We start from the raw sequence: 20,310 nt of genomic DNA, 5'->3' as shown, positions 1-20,310 counted from the left end.
CAGCACAGTGTGGGGGAGCAGTGGAAGAGATGGAGGGGGTGATCCTGAGCCCTGGCTTCCCAGGCAACTACCCCAGCAACATGGACTGCTCCTGGAAAATCGCACTGCCCGTAGGCTTCGGTGAGTCTTCACGCCCAGGTCTCTGGACTTAAAGCAACTGTCTGAAAAACCGTGGCTCAGGCAGTTTAGCTCTCTGCCTCTCTATTTCTTTATCTGTTGACCTCTTGTACAATCGTGGGCTCAGTTAAGAATGGGAGAGATGAAGGCTTTGAGAACATTAAGTGTGGGGCTGAGAGGGTTAGGAATTGCCATTGTTTTTACTATTTGAGTAGCAAGCTAAAATCCAGGACTGTGGAATGAGAAATTACTTAGGGATGGTTAAAGAAAAGGAAAAAAGAAATCTATTTTACAGAGTCTGGACCTTGAATTGTGCTTTTAACTAAATATCCAATTTCTCATCCTAATTAAATCGAGCCAAGGTCAACATGAAATTGAGTTTGCATTCTTCATAGGCACATTCCGGCTAGCCTTAGAGATCGGGAAGTGTTTTCTTGTGGAGATGGAGTATGCCACTGTGGAGGACGGTGATCTGGGTGCAAAATTTAATTGCCAATGATTTATCTATGGTGCACTCAGAATAAAATTTAACCCCAGATATCTCAGTTGAAGAGAAAAGGACTTGTGCTGACATGGAACTGATGGGCTTTGCACATAAGTCATTTTGCCCAAGTCACTGCTCTGTTCTTGGGAACAAAATGTCCCAAGGGGACCTTTCCTGCACCGGCCCATAATGTCCCAGTCTGTGACCTTGGGAATGAAGACCACCTATTTGATCCTTTATTATTCAGCCTAGAGTGAGTCTTCTGCTGGAGAAGGGACTTTCGGGAGAAAGTAATCTAAACTGGCCCTCTTTAAATCTGTTCCAAGGGGTGGAAAGAGGCCGGTGACCCCCCCAAAGGATGGAGTCTTATATTTGATACCATTTTCTGAAGGAAACCAGGGACAGATGATCAGGGTGCAAAATGATGATGACGTCAGAAGCCTTGGGAAACTCCAGATGTTGAGACACGGAGGAAAGAGGAGCTAGGAGACCCTTTAGCTCTGCATCCATACATGGGCCAGAAGAACCTCAGATGATAGAGCGTTGATGAGGGAGAACAACATCCAATAGAAAAGGAAGTTTAAATGGGAGGCACATCCTTGTTCTCTCTAAGTCCTGATGTTCAGCCACTAGAATGCTCTATCTCTAGGTCCTGAGTATCTGTTCTGCCCCTGGAGAATCAGCTTCCCGCAGGGTCCAATTGCAGAAGACCAGGATCCCTTGCTTTTAAATGAATGTTGAACTCTAGCACAGTCCCTAACAGCATATAAAGAGCCACTACATTTACAAGCTACTGCCACTAGATGACAGTGATCACATCCAGTTCTTTCTAGGAGCTCAGTTCAGAAATCCTGCAATCCTTTGATGGACATGCAGCCCACAACATTGGGATGATGCATGGGCAGTGGGGTGGAAAGCATAGGCTCCACACATGATATGTACAACAGCGCTCATTGCAGAATTATCCACAACTTGGAAACAATCTACATGTTCGTTAGTAGGGAAGTGAATAGTGTTGTTGGATAATTCATAAATTAGAATTAATTAATATGTCGTCAAAATCAATGAACTATGTCTTTGTATATCAACTTGGATAGACCTTGAAAAACACAACGTTGAATAAAAAGTAGGTTTGTAAAACTGTAGGTAAAGCATATCATTTATGTAAATGTTTAAAACAAATAAACCCGAGTATTACTTAAGAATCTTAAAAGCGTTAACTGGAAGGATATCTTCTAAATTTATGATAGTGATTGCCTCTGTGGAAGGAAGTAGGGAATGGGATAAAGCAGGAGACATAAAGGGTATTTAACATTATATGTCAAGTCTTATTTTATTCTTTAAATAATCAGATGCAAAAAAAAATCACATATGTGAACTCACTCTAAGCAAATTGGAAAGTACATATGAGCAAATTTTAAAAATTAAAATTATCTATAATCCCACCATGCAATCACTAACAGCTTAGTCCTCACCATGAAAAGGTAGCGAGGACCTTGTAGGTCTTTTTCATCCCTGTGCCATGCCTCGTACAGCCCTGATGCATGGCAAATGTTCAATAAATATTGTTAGCAAATCAATGAATATTTTTCTAGTTTTTAAATTCAAAAGTGAGAATTATATTCAACCTACTATTATGCGATCAGATTTTCACAATTAACATTGTGGACATTTTCCTATGCTCAGTGAATGTATTTTTTCAATATTATTTTTAATAGTAATCCAATTTTAAGAAATCTTATCATAAACAAATATGAATATTCCCACCTCCATTCTCTAAAAAATAAATTAAGCCATTTAACCTGTCAGGTTGTTAGGAGATCTTGATTAATCCATTAAGATCTCAAAGTATAAACTTCCCTTGGCTTAATGAACAGATGGAACAACGTATTCTCCTAAGTTTTATATTCCTGAATTATCATAAGTGTTCTAGAAAATACCAGTTTGAAGTTCATGTCTTTCAGTTGGGTGTGTGGGGGGGGATCTTATTTTTAAGTAAAAAGTTTATCGTAGCAAAGCTGTTTTTACACTGCTATGAAACATAAAAATCACGAATTAAATCAAATGTCAATCCTGAACTTTGTTTTCAATAAAATAAAATGGACTCGAGATGGAGCTCAGAAATGACAGCTGCCCTTCCTTTTGCGTGAATAACATACTTTTTAAGTTCAGTCCAGCCTGAAGACAAGAGACAGGACTGGGCCGGCACCTCCTGCAGTCTGTCCTGGGCATCTTGATTGGCTAGGAAGTCAGTGGTAGAGACACGTGGGCTCTGGCAGGAAGCGCTTTCCCGAGGGGGCCCATTTGAAACAAGACTGTATGTATTGCTTTGGGCACTGCCTGTCTCTGTCTTGCTCCCAGGAGCTCACATCCAGTTCCTGAACTTCTCCACCGAGCCCAACCACGACTTCGTCGAAATCCGGAACGGCCCCTACGAGACCAGCCGCATGATGGGCAGATTCAGTGGAAGCGAGCTTCCAAGCACCCTGCTCTCCACGGCCCACGAGACCACTGTGTATTTCCACAGTGACCACTCCCAGAACCGGCCAGGATTCAAGCTGGAGTATCAAGGTAAGGACAAGGAAGGCCCCGTTTGCTCCTCTGTCTATCCTCATCTCTTACCCACAACCACCCATCTTCCCAGCCTCCCATGTAGAGGAAGAAAGAACACAGGAGGGGCTGAGTGTGGGGGAACAGGAACATTCATGAGGCTTCTTTTCGGCGGCATGTCACTCTGGCCTAGCTGAGACTGTCTAACCCCATTTGACAAGCCTTCACCAGGGTGGCAGACCCAACAGCGCCCTTGGAAGTTCAACCTCTGTCCAGGCCCGATAGCCAGCATCTTTCCTTGAGCAAGTGACCCATCACAGGCACCCCCGAGTACCCAGCCAGCCACTTCCCTTGGGCCTGACAGGCCTGCTAACTCCCTCTGGGTCTCCCCTGTATGTCAAGTCCAATATGCTCAGCAAAGCTAGGACTTGTTGGAGGATTCCAGTCACAATCCCAGGGCAGCCCGCTGAGCCTTCACAATGAGACAGGCCCATTCACCCCTACTGAAGGTTTTCATGCAACCACACTCACTTCAGCGCTATCCTCCTGAAGCGAAATGCTGTGACAGACCCCACTCCTGGCATGCTTCCCATGGAGCAAGCCTCATCTACTCCAGCTCAGGCTTCATCTGTTTGAGACGCCATAACCTGTGGCTGTGCGAATTGCGCCCAACCTGTGCAGCTGTACGTAACGGCCCTGGATAGGCCCACCTTCTCGCTCCAATGCTTCCCTAGTGTCACTGACCGAACCGTTTATTCTAACATATTCTCTCATATTCTTGCACTGATTTTTTTTCGTATTTTTAGATTTTTTCCCAATACTAATACATGCTTATGAAAAATTAAAATATTACAGATGTTTTTGTGAGTGCATCATTGAAAGTCAAAATTTTCCCATAATACCATTTCCAACCCCACCTTATACAGAGTTATCAACTTTCAACAATTTGATTTCCCCATTTTTTTGGTACATATTTTGATATAACTATATTATTATATCGTAACCAAAATTGGATCGTATTATAAATAGTTTTGCAATTTTCTTTTTTAAAGTTAATTTTTAATTACACAATTTACAAACACACTCAACTCATTAAGAAAAGGAAGGAAGGAAGGAAGGAAGGAAGGAAGGAAGGAAGGGAAGAAGAAGGAAGGAAGGAAGGAAGGAAGGAAGGAAGGAATTAAAAACATTATAGGTAAAGCCAAGCTCTTTGACTGAAGCCTCCAAACACAGTATTATTCCCCAGAAATAACCACTATTGTTTTAATGTGATCATTCCAGATCTTTTTCCATGTGTTGACGTACATGTTCTATGTACCTGTGAAAAATATGTCATGTTTCATGAATTTTTTTGGTTGTGCTTTCTACATAAATGTAGAATATTCTGTATCCATAACATTCTGACATTTGTCTTTCTCACCCCATGTCAGAGATGTATGGTGGCGTGGATTTGGGCTTGTCATTAGGGAAGGCTTTAAAGAGTGTTTCATGAGGTGAGCACAGCTGGACCAGTTATACGGGTGCTGCCTCCTCTGTGTGTCTTGAAGAGAAAGGAACTCCAATGAGTGTGACTGGGCTTGTCACCAGAGGTGAGGTCTCAGGAAGAGGAGCTGAGCCTCTCACACCAATGAAATGACAGGGAGAAGCTGTGCCTCTTACCCAAAGAGTGACATTTCATCTTCATTGATAGTAAGGCACTTGCCACACCCAGTGAAGCTATGCATGGGCTTGTCACAGAGGCCAACCTTAGCTAAGAGTGCCTGTGCCTGTTAAGTACACACAGCCTGGGTGGGTGGGGTGGGGCTGTCAAATGAGTCATGATGCCTCAGAGGGACACAGTCTGTCAAAAGAGACTCAGGCCCAAATACTTGATCAGTGTTCCTCTCTGGGACAGACGCATGCCTGTCTTGGGCTTCCCCTGTGTATTAAGCATCTAGGGCTGCTGTAACAGAGTACCACAGACTGGGTGGCTTAAACAACAAGAATTTATTCTCTCACAGTTCTGGAAGCTGGAAGTTCCAAGATTAAGATCTCTTCTGAGGGCCATGAGGAAGAATATATTCCATGCCTCTCTGGTGATTTGCTGGCAATCTTTAGCAGGCTTTGGCTTGCTGAAGTATCACCCCAATCTCTGGCTTCATCTATGCATGGTTTCCTTCCTGTATGTCTGTCTCCAAAGTTCCCTTTTTCATAAAGACACCAGGCATATTGGATTAGGGCCCACCCTGATGACCTCATTGTCATTTAGGTAAAGATAGATAAAAGCCTTATCTCCAAATAAAGTCACATTTTGAGGTACTGGGGGTTAGTACTCCAACACGTGAATTTGGGGAGGACAAAATTCAACCCATAGCGCCCTCTGACAGGCCCAGTACTCTCCCTGAGGCTTCTGCTCTCTATTAATGCAAGTACTGATGATGCCACCATTGTGACAGGGACAGCTGCTCTGGGGCCGACCCACAGACACTGTGCCTTTGCCCCTATAATAGACACAGCCCTACCCACTGAGCCCCTGTGATGGAACCAGACACTCTTGCCGTGTTCCCCATGTGATAAGCCCACTTGTACTTATAAAAGCTGTTACTCTGAGTCTCTCAGATTCCATCAACTCCTTCCCATGGAAGAGACCTGCCCACTCCCACAGAGCCCTGGTCCCGAGCTGAGGCCCTCCCAAGCCCCTCCCAAGGCTCCCCTGCACAAGGGCCCTGTGTTGAGGCTTCTGGGCCAGTAGGCCAACATTCTGGGTTAGCATTTGTCTCTGCAATGTGCCCATTATGCAACCTGAGGCTTCACAGGTTCAGCGGCCCGTTCTCTGAGAATTTCCCTGCCAGGTGGGGGACAGAATAGGAGCAGGGAATAAGTGGGGTTCTAAGTAGGTTTTCAGAGGCCCAACACCTCCACTAGGAATTGGCCCAACTGTGTGAGAAGCGCAGCGTCCACTGGGATTTCCACTCTGTGGTGGGCCCACCTTCTCCCACCCGTGTTTTACCGTCACGACTTGCCTGGATGTTCCTCTGAAGGCTCCCCTTGGGTCACAGGCCCAGCTACTCCCTCTGTGCCTGCCCATGTGCCACAGTCCTGATGACACCTGTGGAACTACTCTTGGTATCGAGGCAGCTGCTCCCCCTCAGACTTGACCTCAGCTTCCATTAACACTTCCTGGTTGTGATGGCCCCAAACTCTTGGACTAGGTTGTCTCTGTGCCAGAGGCCCAAGTCCTCCAACCAGGGCCTTACAATATGTCACAGACCCGAATAATTCTTCCTGCCCCATAGCCCACATCCTCCAATGACGCTTCCCTTAGCCCTACGGAGTTGTATCCTGTGAGCGAGCTCTAACCACTCTCCTCAAGGTTTTCCTTCATGGAAAGACCTGCTTCCCGGAAGAGCCACCTGTCACTGTAGAGGCTGTTGCTTACTTTTTCTTACTTTTTCTCAAAATTCCTTCTACTAGATACTCTGAATTTCCTGAGCTGGGTTTTTCCTTTCCCTTCTTCAGATAAATACTCCCCCCAAAATTTTAGTAACAGCATAAGCTACTCCCACACAGGTCTCCCAGTCTGACAGGTTTAACTTACTCCATTAAAACTTCTCAAGAGGTTTTGTCTATAAAGAACTTAGCAAAATGATAAAACATCGGATTATTCCCAAATGTTAGACACCATGATTATTAATATTTTGGAGTATAGCACTTTGTTTGAAATCGTTCCTGTGTATAACACAGCCACCGTCACAGAGGAGGTGCTTAGGAAATGTCAAGTTCGTGATCACTGCTGTTTATATTGTTATTACGTGTGACAAATGTGTCCGCTTCCATGGAGCATTCATTTGGCTTCCACAGCTTCAGCTGAGAACTCGAATGTTCCTTCTGCTCCGGCCACCGATTTCCTGTATAGGATAGACCAGGTTACTGCCACAAAGGCTCTTCTTTGTCCTGCGTATTTAATTAATCAAAGGCCGTGCTCAGCAAATCCCGCAGTGACCTCTCCCTGTTGGGCAGGCCTCGGCTACTTCCATGAAGGTGTCTGTTTTGAGTCAGGCCCACCCGTTCTCATGGGAGCAGCTTTCTTGCTCCTCTCCTTGCCACAGATTGGGCTTCCTCCCACCAAGTCAGCTCCTTCTTGGTAGGTTTCTCTGAGTTGGAAAGACCCCACTCAAGTCTTCACTGCTTCCTGTGTTTGTGATCTTGATCATTGTCATAGTTAAATGAAAGAACTAGGTCAACACCTGGCCCCAAGGAGGTGCTGAAAAATAATGATTCAGTCTAGTGTTGTCTTCCTTGAGCCTCCTTTTCCCATTAAAAAAATAATAATAGACAATATTAATTGTCTATTATTACCATGTGCCAGTACCGTGCAAAGAGTTATGTATATAATCTCCTACTTAATCCTCACAAGAACCATTTTCTAAATAAGAAAACTGAGGCACAGAGAAGTTAAATAAGGTGCCCAAAGCCAGCAATTAACAAATGACAAAGTTCTGCCTGAGTCCAAATCTCGTTGCTTCACCACTATGTGACCCTCTGCTGTTCCTGTGTTCTGACTGGGGAGAAAATGCCAAGAAAGAATAAAGTAACCTTCTCTCCTGACTTTTTCCAGCCTATGAACTTCAAGAGTGCCCAGACCCAGAGCCCTTTGCCAATGGCATTGTGAGGGGAGCTGGCTACAATGTCGGACAATCAGTGACTTTCGAGTGCCTCCCAGGATATCAACTAATGGGCCACCCTGTCCTCACATGTCAACATGGCACCAACCGGAACTGGGACCACCCCCTGCCCAAGTGTGAAGGTATGTCCCTCTTTCATCCCTTGGGATTTTTCTTAGGGAGACTGGTCCAGAGTAGTCCTGTATCTACCTGCGTGCTCCATGGGATCATCTATGCTGGGAGATCCTGGCAAACCTTATCCTTTTCATACGGAGGGGACCCAGCCTATCCAGGGAAGGATCCTGGGGACAGAACTCTGGGCCAGTGCTAGGGAGGACCTGAAGGAGATGTGGGCCATAGCCAAGGGAAAACATACTCAGCCCCTGGGAATGTCCAACCTGATGGGCTGGATATCCCCAGTCAGAAGGGAAGACTCTGCCTGAGGGTGTAGGAGCCAGTGGTGTGCTGACAGGTAGAAAGGTAGGGTTAACCATGGCATCTTCGCAAATGGAAAGAGAATAACACCTCTTTTTAAGAAACTTCTTGTTTCTCTCTTCACCTGCCCCGCTCCTAATTCTCATTCTCCTACATGTGCCTAGAGATATCCGAGTTAATAATATCAGGGAGCTAGAGGTGACACTCTCCTGGGTCTTCATTAATCAGAACTAGGATGGAAGAAGATGTAGAGGTTGTGCTGTCTGTACCCTCATCTGCTCACCTCAGTTCTGTTTTCCTTCATTTTTCACTCTTGAGGCTCAGCATTTTCCTGGAGAAAAAGCTGGGATTTGTCTTGAAAGGGGAAAGCTTAGCAGGAGGACAGCATTCTAGGAGAAAGTGCCCCCTCTCCAGGATCAGATCATCCTGGGCTCCTGCCTTGAACCAATTCCCCTCTCTGAGCTTCAGTTTCTTCTTTCGTACAATGGGACTTCTCGTCTCTACTTTGTAAGAGCTGAGAGGATTTCAAGATGGCCCATGTAATGTGCCCAGCACAGTAACTGGCTCACAGACAAGGTGCTTGAAGTAGTCACTCTCCATAGAAAAACAGGCCTTGTTTGTAGAACTGAGCTATGCTGACGTCAAACTATAAGGCCATAATTTCGAAAACTGTTAAACCCCCAGTTTGTTTTTCAGATTTTCAGAACTATCCCCATGCTTAACCAGTCCATTATTCTGGAATTGTTGGTTGATCTCGTGCTCTGTGACAAGCTTCATTGTGGACTTTCGTCCTTTTATTCCTTATTGCATCTTGTTCTTTTTATGGCATCACAAGAGAGAGAAAAGCACAGTGCTCAGTCAGACATCTTAAGCCAGAAGCCCTTCTGCCTCCTGAGAAAGTGTTCCCCTTGACCTTTTTGATGCCTTATTCTCTTACTTTTCCAATTATCTTTCCATCTGTGTCACCTCTTCGGTCATTTTTTTCTGCTCTTATCCTGAGGCATCTAAATCCCAACATATTCAAAATTAAACTCATCATCTTTCTGCCATTAAACTGGAATCCTCATCCACCGAAGGGCACCTCTAGTCACCTGGTTACTCAGCCCTTAATTTGGGTACCTTCCCTCTCACTCATCTACCATATTCACCAAGTCTCCCTAATTCTACATCCTAATTATCTTTTAAATGGATCCCCTTCTCTCTGTCTACTGCCTCCACCTTAATCTAGGCTGCCATTTAGATGAAGCTCCTCGCTGGTCTCCCAGCCTTCAGTTTTGCACTCCTCAGTCCATCTTCACAGTGTAGCTTGAGCGAGTCTTCAAAACCATCAACATACCCCTGACATTCAACTTACTCAAGTTAGCAAGGCATTCCCATCTCCCTTGGGGTAAACCCCTTAATGTAGCACACCATGTCCCTCAGGGCCTGCTTACCACTTACTCCCTGGTATTCTCCACTCACACGGACTTTACGCTCCAGCTAAGCTGAAATACTTTCAGTTTTCCCACGTGCCATGTTCTCTTATCTCCGGTTCTTAGTGCATGCTGTTCCTTCCTCATAGAACATTGCTCTCCTCTCTTGTCTTGAGCCTGCTTAGCCCATGTCATCCTTCAGATCTGAGTCTAAATGTGAATTCTACCAGGAATCCTTTGCTACCCTCCCAAAGCCAGAGAAGGGGCTCCCCTAACTGTTCCAAAGCCAGAAGAAGGCTCCCATAACTGTTCCTGCAGCGTTTCACACTGGCAGCATGTGCCCCTGTGCTGTAGATGCTGGTGTATGTGGCTATACCCCACTGGACCATGAGTGCCATGGAACAGAACCATGTGCTTTCATGCCCTTGCTCCCTTTTGTTTCTTCCCAGCAAAGGTACTGTACCCTAACTCTAACATCTGCCCCCCACTTCTAGGAAAAGAGAGGGGAGAGCTTTAGTGTGTCCTTCCTTCTAGGCAGGTCTTATCCATGAGAAGGACAAGGCCGGGGGCTAAGGCAGGCTGTTTGAAGCACCTGCACGGAAAATCAGGGCTGTAGGGGGAGTGGTGTGTTCGGACTGGTGGGGAAAGCCAGTCTCGGCTATCCTCAGCCCCATCTCCTCTCCCCATCCTGCCCCATCTCCTTGAACAGGATGGTTTGTGATGGGAGCTGGGACTTCATTAGTATCTCATCTGAATTCTCAGGTGGGAGGTGATCTCCAGCACTCATCTGTGTTTGTGTTCCCTCCCTGCAGTCCCCTGTGGTGGGAATATCACCTCATCCAATGGCACAGTGTACTCCCCTGGCTTCCCCAGTCCATACTCCAGTTCCCAGGACTGTGTCTGGCTGATCACCGTGCCCATTGGTCATGGCATCCGCCTCAACCTCAGCCTGCTGCAGACAGAGCCCTCCGGAGACTTCATCACCGTCTGGTAGGGCAACTGCTACGTTGACAACCAATAAGAAAGGGGCATTAGTTGGGCTCTAAACTGGATTATTCACCTATTTGTTCAGAACACCAAGAGCTGAATGGATTTACATGGCCATCAGCCTCCTGGGTTTCAAAAAAACACAGCGCAATGAGGGTTTAGCTTCAGTTAGCCCTTATGACTCCTTGAAGGGCAAGTAATGGAGTGAAGTGGTTCCCACCTTGGAGTCCTGCGAGTGGTCCATGAAAGTACCAATGGGTGTGTGAATGGGAATGAGCGTAGATATGCTGACTTTTCTCGGTATTTCTAGAGTCTTTACCAAAATTCTGCATTTACCTAAGATAAGCGGCCCAGACTAATAAAAGAGCTTAGGGTGGAATTTCGTGTTGTCCCACTGGTCATCTCATGCTGGGTCAGCACTGTCCCACAGAATTTTCTGCAGTGATGGAAATGTTCTACATCTGTGCTGTCCAATAGCTATAAGTGGCTATTGAGTACTTGAATGTGACTAGCATGACTGAGAAGCTGATTTTTAAACTTCATTTAACTTTAACTAATTTAAATATAAATAGCCATGTGTGGCCTCATGGTTACAAATTGGATAGCTCAGCTTTGTGTTATAGAGTTAGAATATCTTGAGTTAATTTTAAAATAAGAATACAAATTATTAGTTGATAAGTGTAGTTACCTAGACAGATTTTTCCAAACCACTTGATCTTTGAACAAAGATATAATTTTAAGTTTCCTTTGTTTGGGGGTTACTGCCATTCTGGAAACTGATAGAGGATAGTGGGACTCTTTTTCCCAAATTCCCAGGGATGGATAACTATGACCAGACTGCCCTGGATTAATTTCCAGCTTAATTTCTAGGCAATGGCTAAGAACAGATGGAAGGGACTAGATAAATTTCCGGGGAAGAAATCCTTTGCCCAGAAATGTAACATGGTTATGTCTCTTGGCCTGGGGAACAAGGAAGTGGGGCTGGCATAGATAGCAGCATGAGCTTCCTGCACCTCTTCCATTACTCTGTCCCAGTCCTGCCTTGGACAGACAGAAACCTGCGGTAAGACCCGCAACCCTGCTCCATGGCTCCTGCTTCTTGGGTGGGACCGTTGCCCCAGGGACCTATTAAGGAGGGCTGGGCTGATGAAGAATCAGGTGAATGAGAATTCAGTGTGGGCTTCGCCAACACTTAACTTTATTGGGAGACAAAGTTGGGAGAGATAGAAGAGAAGTATTTAAGGCATTAGGGAAAGACAGTGTTGGGTGGCTTTCAAGAAAAGTCATAGCCACCTGCTCCAGGTCTCTCTTAAGACCACTGATGGTGCGCACCCAGTAGAGCAGGCAGCCATAGTGGCTTGTGACATGCCAGGACCTTCTTTCCTATTGCAGGGATGGGCCACAGCAGTCAGTTCCACGACTCTGGGTTTTCACCAGGAGTTTGGCCAAGAAAATAGTCCATAGCTCAACCAACCAGGTCCTGCTCAAGTTTCACCGTGATGCAGCCACAGGTGGGATCTTCGCCATAGCCTTCTCTGGTCAGTATGGAAGCATGGCCTGGTAAGAAGGGCCAGGCTCTCAAGTCCAGGCTGGGCTTGACCCCTGGCTCCATCATTCTCAGTCATGTGACTTTGAATGAGTTACATAGCTTCTCGATCTCAGTGTCCTCATAGTTATGAGAATTAAATGTGTTAGCCTATGTGAAATCTCCCAGCAGAGGGGTCCATAAATGTAAGTTTTCCTCTTCTTCCACACTATCAAGACAGAGAGGCACATGGCGTTGCTCCTCAGTGCCACGTCCAAGCTGAAGTAGCAGAGTGAAGCTTCTCATCTCACTCATTTACATCAACTCACTGGCTGGTTAACCATCTACCTGTGCCCCAGCTTGTTCCTTAGTACCTTCTAGATGGTTGTCCCAGTCAAAGAAATCCAGGACCTCTGTTGACTGCACAGGAAGTACCGTGCACAAATGAATTCATGGAAAATTTAAACAGGAGGAGCAGGAATGATTCAGGGTGGCTTTGTCCTTATCAACAGACAATTTTTTCCTAAGAGTCCAAAGTTATGGACCTGGATATTTCCTAGGTTTTGTTACAGTGAACATGGCTTAGGAAAACTTGTAGAAAGTTCTCAGTGAGCTTGTATCCAATAATCCTCCATGTTTATAATTTTCAGAGCATTACATATATTTGAACTGGAAATCAGGAAAGCTTGACTTTATTACTAGCTCCACCTCAAGCCAGGCATGTGACCTTGTGTAGGTCTCTCCCCAACTTGAGACCTCAGTTTCTTCACTTGTAGATGAGGAGCTTAGAGTTTGTGACTGGTAAGAATTCTGTGAGGTAATAAAGGAGATATCATTAGCCTCACTTTACAGGTGAAGAAATGACGACCAAGGAAGGCTCGAGGACTTGCCCAAAACCACAGACTTGGATCCCAGTTCTGTTCTCAGTTCTTTCAATTCTGCACTGTCTGCTCTGGTGGACCTATACCGTGTTATTGCATTACTCACGCATTTACAGAAACTTGAACACAGTCAGCCCTCAGCCCTTGGAAGAGGTAGTGACAGAGAGGCAGAAAAAAAAACATAGAGAAATAATCATGGTGGCATAGGCCACCATCGCCACAGCATAGCTCTAGTCACCATTCCCAGGGAGCTGTGGCCCAAGGTGAGTGTATCGTGCTTTCTACATACCTTTTTCCATGTAAATGAATCACAGTTCCTTGAAGAAATGGCTGATTCCAGGACTGGGAGAGAGAAAGTACAAGATGAGCCTGAAACATTTTATGGCGGAAAGTAAGGAAGTACTCAAGGAATGTTGGAGACATAGTCAGGCTTGAAGGGCTCCCACTGACCGTAATGGGGATAATTTGAACATCAAAATAATTAACATTGGTAAGAAATAGTAACCTGTTGAGTAAACCAGGACACCATGTATAGTCATTCAGGTATTCACTGATTAATTAATTAAAGATTCATGAGGAACCGATTATTTACATAGCCTCAAACTACCTCCTCATACAATGACCACAAAGGAAAAAAAAGAATAGCTTTCCAGTGGAGAAGCCTGGAGGACATCACCTTAATCAAATGACCCCAGTGAGCATCATCAATAATGAGACAAACTGAAATCACATCTCAGCTGGTAGGATGCAGTGAGAAGAACCCAGCACCACATCTGTGATAGTCCTGTTGAAGATGCATGACCTGAATCTAATCATGAGGAATGAGACAAACCTAAGTTGAAAGTAACATAATATAGTATTACATACTGTAAATTAACTGACATATACTCTTTCAAAGTATAAAAGTCATGAAGGTCCAGGAAAGAATTTGGAACTGTTCCAGACTAAAGGAGACTAAAGAGACGTGACAATGACATGCAATGTATGATTCTGAACTGGATCCTTTTGCTGTTAAGAACTTTATTGGGACAAATGGCAAAACTTGAATAGAATGTAAGAATTAGATGGCAGTAACATATTGGTATTAATTTTCTGCTTTTGATAGTTGTATTGTGGTTATGTAGGAAATGTGTTTGTTTGTAGAAAACACGCTAAAATATTCTGGTTATGGGGCATCATGTTGGCATTTACTTTCAATTGGTTTGTGAAAAACTGTACTGTACTCCCATCTTTTCCTATAGCTTTGTGATTGCCTCAAAATAAAAATTGTACTTACAAGGGGAGCTAGATAATAAAAAATAAAAAGAATTGAAAGAAATGCAATACCACAATTTAACTTGGCATAAGAATCAGCAAAGAGCAGAAACAACACTGTAGAAAAGTAGTTCAGAAATGTGGAGGACAAGGTTGAAAAGCTCGACACGAAGAGAGAAAAGGGCAAAGACTTGAAAATGGTGAGGAAGAATATAGTAAATAAAGAGATCCGTTGAACAAAGAACCAACATGCTGAGAAAAAAAAGTATTTATGGAAAAAAGAACCAGATGTATGGAATAGAGATTTTGAAATAAAACTCTTCTGAGATGAAGAAAAACCTATGCATATAGAATAAAAGAGCCCACTTCATACTAGGAGAAATTTTTTAGAAAGCCTGACAGGTTTTTCAAGTTATAAGTATGAAGCATAGAGAAAATCTACTAGAATCCAGGCTGAGAAAGTTAACTGCAAGGAGCCCAAATCAACAATTCTCAGATTATTTTTGGCATTTAATTCCAGAAAATAAAGGAAGCATTTTTATAGATGTTTAAGGAAAAAATAGTTGAGAAGACAAGAGACATGTGAAGGTAAGAGACAGTCATTTGCCAATATCCAAGAGCTTAAAATTAGTACATTCCATAGTCTCCGTTTGAATTGTTACGCAAGCATGTAGCCACCCAAGGGATGAGTGAATAACCCAATACAGAGAAGACGCATAAAAGACAAGATAAAAACGAGAAGCATTGACTAGCTAATCACAGATTTAAGCCTACTAATAATTGAAAATATAGATTCGGAATGCAAATACAATAATTCTTGAAAGATTAAAAATAATTCTATGTTAACAAATGCCCAAGTAGTTAGAAGAGTTTGAGAAAGGAAATGTCCTTATCTTTCATGGGGGAGGAATCAATAGATATTATTTCATGATTGACTTTGATAATCAAGAAAATAAGGGTTGCAAGCATACCTTTTAGTCATTAATAAATTAAAAATAGGTTATAGTACTTCTAAATCGCTAAAAGAAAAATATTAAGCAAAATATAGTCCATATATAAAAAGCAGAAAACAAAGGGAACTGTATAAGAACAGAGATAAAGCACAGAATAAAACAGTAAAATAATATTGTTAATTATTGACAAATACAAAATTATTAAAGCCCAATTTTCTATTAAAAATACAAAACTCTTAGATTAGGCTAAATAAAATCTAACTGTATTATCCATTCCAGGAACACAACTAAGACAAAGTGACAGTTTAAAACTATAAGGGCAGGTGGTGATATATTTGGAAACACAAACAACAATAACAATCAAAAAAAAAAGTAGAATTCAAAGCAAAATGCATTAAATGGAAAAATTGGATTCCTTTATATTAGAGAATAATCTGTAATTATCATTTTTTAAGTGATAATCTTATTGGGAAGTTTACAAGAGATGGCCACTTCGTGGTGAGCAGTTTGAGAATATATATCAAAAGCTTAACACAATATGAATAACTACATTCAAAACATTTCAGGTGTCTATACAGCTCATAATAATCTCCTTAACTGCCCCTGTCACATGGGTACTTGTCAGGTACGTTTGTACATCAGACCCCACCACATACACCCCAACCCCAGCCACAGTCACTTCAATCAAAGGTGGGCGTCTGGCCTGACTCCTGCAGAGATAATCAGATTTTCTTTCTTGGGAACTTGAAATCGAACCTAAGAGATCCTGTTTCTACCTGGACTCGTCTGCTGAAAAGGGAACATACAAATCCAAGGGCAAAGGATTGCTCATCTTCTACTGTTCATGTAGACTGAGAAATAGAGGTCCTATGTGCAGACGAGAATGACTTAAACATGTGAGAAAGGTTCCTGGGTTCCTCTCCCTTTATGAAGTCTGGCTACAAATCCACCCTCAGTTCTTGTCTCTGAGGGGCTTTTTTTTTTGCTTTTTTCTACCCCGAATTGATTTGTGTTACTTAAGCCCAAGTTTCCTGATGAACAATGATCTAGAATCCCCCAGTCCTACTTCTCAGAATTCTACAAAGATACAAATATAAAGATAATCCTTGAAATATTATTAGGAACAGTTAAATTAGAAACAATAGGAGATTGGTGTGCAAATTATGAGTTACACATATACACAAATTGAGAAAAATATAGTCATTAAAAATCATTCACATAGAATACAATTCATTGATTAAGGGAAATGTTTATTTTATCTTGTAAAGTGAACAAAAGCAATTAATTTGGAAGGGCTCACATGATAGTATAACCAAAGGATGAGTAATTATAGACTCCTAACCTAGACTGTAGCCACCACTGCTCGTGAGGTTCTTGAGAGAGAGAGATACAAGGAACAATGGCCAAAAGGGGCGAGGAGGGGCATTTTATTAATATTATCTGGGCTTGGACTGCAAATGCAGATGCAGAGCCCTGAGTCATCTGAGAAGTGGAACTGGCCCATGTGAACCACATTAAAAGCTTCAAATTAAAGGCCACCCCGACACAGCCATCAGCACGAGAAAACATATCCAAAGAGTCAGAAACAATACAATGTGCAGTGATCTACAAGAGTTATTTCTGAGCTGACTGCTGCTTGTCATAAGGCACTGAGCCCTCCCCACCCGTTAGCATGTTTACATGTACTAGAGTCTGGCTAAGCGGTACCAATGCTTCCCCACTAAGTAGAGTGGGGGGTAGGAACAAAATGAAGTGGAGGAGATTTCAATGTCCCCCCTCCCTTAGAGTTCTGTAGCAATAACATGGTAGATACAGTGTGAGTTTGGAAGGAGCGGGGATTCTCTGTAAAAGATCAAAGGTCACAAACAACAAAATGCTAACAATGGTTACTCTCGGGTGGTGCAATTTGGGGAAGTTTTTTTTTTTTGCTATTTGGTACTTCATCAGCTTTCTGAATTGAGCAAAAATTTATAATTTTTTTAAAATATGATTTTAAAAATGTAATGGGAAATCATTCAATTAAACTAGTAACCACAAAATATAAAATATCCAAGGCTCTGTTTAGGTAAGGATTTCTTTTCATTGATTTTTTTTCTGGAAAAGTTAAGTATGTCATAGAAAATTTTAGAAGGTATGTTTTACAGGTAAGCATGAGGTTGAGTGAGAATGGAAGGTATCAAATTTTAAAAAATAATGAAAAAATTAAAAATTGACTAAATATTTAATACTTCTACAAATCAAATGAGTACCATAAATAAATATAAGCAAATGATAACTTGGGAAAATATATTTAACAGGCAAAAGTTAATCTTAAATATGCATAGACTTCTTCAAATTTGTAAGAAAAATCAGTGCAAAGGACATAAATAGAAAGTTAAAAAAAGAAATGCAAACAGTCCTTTAACATATGAAAATGTTTAACCTAAGTTACCAAATGCCAACTAAAAGAAAAGAAATGCTATTCTTTTCATTTGTTTATCAAGCCGACAAAGATTAAGATTAATGACTGTTTTCCCCAATGGACTCTAAATTTTGTGAGGGCAAGGGCTATATCTGTTTATCTTGCGCCCTTAGCAGCTAACACAGTGTCTGACCCAGAAAAAGCCCTGAAAAGATGTACAATAAATGTATAAGATGGAAGAAGAATGATAGCAATTTTGATGAGGATTTCATTAAATCTATATATTGCTTTGGGTAATATGGCAATTTTAACTATGTTGATTCTTCCAGTTCATGAACACAGAATATCTTTCCATTTCTTTGTACCTTCTTCAATTTCTTTTAATAGTGTCTTGTAGTTTTTTGTGTATAGGTCTTTTCACATCCTTTGTTAAGTTTATTCCTAAGTATCTTATTCTTTTTGTTGCAAATGCAAATATAATTGGGTTTTTTTCTTTTTCTGAAATTTCAATGTTAGTATATAGGAACACAGTAGATTTTTTTACATTGCTTTTATATCCTGAAACTTTACTGTATTAGTTTGTTTCCAAGAGTTTTTTTGTGGGGCCTTTAAAGTTTTCTACATAAAGAATCATGTCATCTACAAAAAAGGACAGTTTTACTTCTTCATTCCCAATTTGGATGCCTTTTATTTCTTCCTCTTGCCTGATTGCTCTAGCTAAAATTTCCAGTACTATGTCGAATAACGGTGGTAAGAGTAGGCATCTTTGATTCATTCCTGATCAAAGAGGAAAAGCTTTTGGTTTTTCACCATTGAGTATAATATTAGCTGAGGGTTTGTCATACATGGCCTCTATTATGTTGAGGTACTTGCCCTCTATACCCATTTTATTGAGTGTATTAACCATAAATGGATGTTGTATCTTGTCATATGCTTGAGAAAAGAACAAAGCCAAAGATATCATACTCCCTGACTTCAAATCGTACTACAAAGTGACAATAATCAAAACAGCATGGTATTGGCAGAAAAACAGACACACAGACCAATAAAACAGAATTGAGAGCCCAGAAATAGACCCACACATATATAGGTAAATAATGTTCATCAAAGGAGCCAAAAACCTACAATGGAGAAAAGAAATCCTCTTCAATAAATGGGAAAATTGGAAAGCCACATGCAAAAGAATGAAACCAGACTTCTATTTGTCACCATACACAAAAATCAACTCAAAATGTATCAAAGTCTAAATATAAGATCTGAAGGAATAAAATACATACAAGAAAATATAGGTAACAAACTTATGGATCTTGATCTTAAAGAGGATTTTATGAATTTGACCTCAAAGGCAAGGGAAGTAAAAGCATAAATAAATGAATGGGACTATATCAAACAAAAAGCTTCTGCACAGCAAAAGAAACCATCGACAAAACAAAAAGGCAACTGAATGGGAGAAGATATGCAAACAACACCTCTGATAAGGGGTTAATATGCAAAATTGTTAAAGAACTCATACAACTCAACAATAAAAAAACAAACAATCTAATTAAAAAATGGGCAGAGGACCTGTACAGACACTTCTACATATAAGACGTACAAATGACTAATAGATATATGAAAAGATGCTCAACTTCACTAGCTATTAGGGAAATGCAAATCAAAATCACAATGAGATACCACCTCAAACCTGCTAGACTGGCTATTATCAACCAGACAAGTAATAACAAGAGATGGAGACATTATGGAGAAAAAGGAACCCTCATACACTGCTGGTGAGAATGTAAATTGGTACAGCCACTATGGAAAATAGTATGGAGGTTCCTTGAAAAACTAAGAATAGAGTTACCATATGACCCAGCAATCCCTCTTCTGGGTATCTACCCCACCAAAAAAAATTGAAAACATTTATTCATAAAGATATATGTACCCCCTACGTTCATTGCAGCATTATTCAAGGTGGCCAAAATATGGAAACAACCAAAGTGTTATTCGATAGATGATTGGATGAAGAAGACGTGATACATATATACAATGGAATATTACTCAGACATAAGTAAAGATGAAATACTGCTATTTGCAACAACATGGGTGGATCTTGAGAATATTATGCTAAGTGAAATAAGTCAGATGGAAAAAGTCAAGAACCATATGATTCACTCATATTTGGAATTTAAAACTGAAAGCAGCAAACCAAACAAAAACTAATATACTTAGACAACAGTATGGTGGTTACCAAAGGAAAAGGGGAGTGGAGGGGAGGGCGGAAGAAAAGGTTAAATGGGGTCAAATCTATGGTGACAAAAGGAGATTTGACTTTGGGTGATGAACACAATGCAATATACAGATGATGTATTATAGAATTGTACACTTGAAACCTATATAATTTTATTAACCAAAGTCACCCCAATAAATTTAATAAAATTTTTCAAAAAGAAGGATGATAGCGTCCAGTGTTGGAAAAACTTAAAGCTTTGTTGCTGGTATCTGTTGGAGCAACTTTCCTGAAGAGAAAAATGGAAGCATGCATCAAACGCAGTCATAGTCCTCCCTAGTTTATGTTAAGTCAAGATTAAACCTGCTTAGTTACCCCAAGAGTGCCTCTTGGTTTTAATACCCACACTTCATAAAGCTTATGTATGTTTCAATAGGCTATTTTTCTGCCAACACGTTT

General features: G+C 41.7%; 1 protein-coding gene across 7 annotated transcripts in view; it reads left to right on the top strand.

Moving 5' to 3' along the window:
* Window positions 1-20,310, top strand: part of CSMD2 (CUB and Sushi multiple domains 2) — a 545,384-nt gene that overhangs the window by 460,581 nt on the left and 64,493 nt on the right. For all 7 annotated transcript variants that reach the window (XM_039837029.1, XM_039837028.1, XM_039837026.1 and 4 more), the window contains 5 exons: window positions 4-120; window positions 2,963-3,172; window positions 7,749-7,937; window positions 10,454-10,631; window positions 12,021-12,166. In XM_039837029.1, the coding sequence (XP_039692963.1) occupies window positions 4-120; window positions 2,963-3,172; window positions 7,749-7,937; window positions 10,454-10,631; window positions 12,021-12,166 (840 nt within the window). The remainder of the gene's footprint in view (window positions 1-3; window positions 121-2,962; window positions 3,173-7,748; window positions 7,938-10,453; window positions 10,632-12,020; window positions 12,167-20,310) is intronic.

The sequence above is a fragment of the Pteropus medius genome, unplaced genomic scaffold (genome assembly GCF_902729225.1).
Source record: "Pteropus medius unplaced genomic scaffold, Ma_sr-lr_union100, whole genome shotgun sequence".
Classification (NCBI taxonomy): Eukaryota; Metazoa; Chordata; class Mammalia; order Chiroptera; family Pteropodidae; genus Pteropus; species Pteropus medius.
Note: the sequence above shows the minus strand (reverse complement) of the source record. Positions and strands in the feature narration are given on the sequence as shown.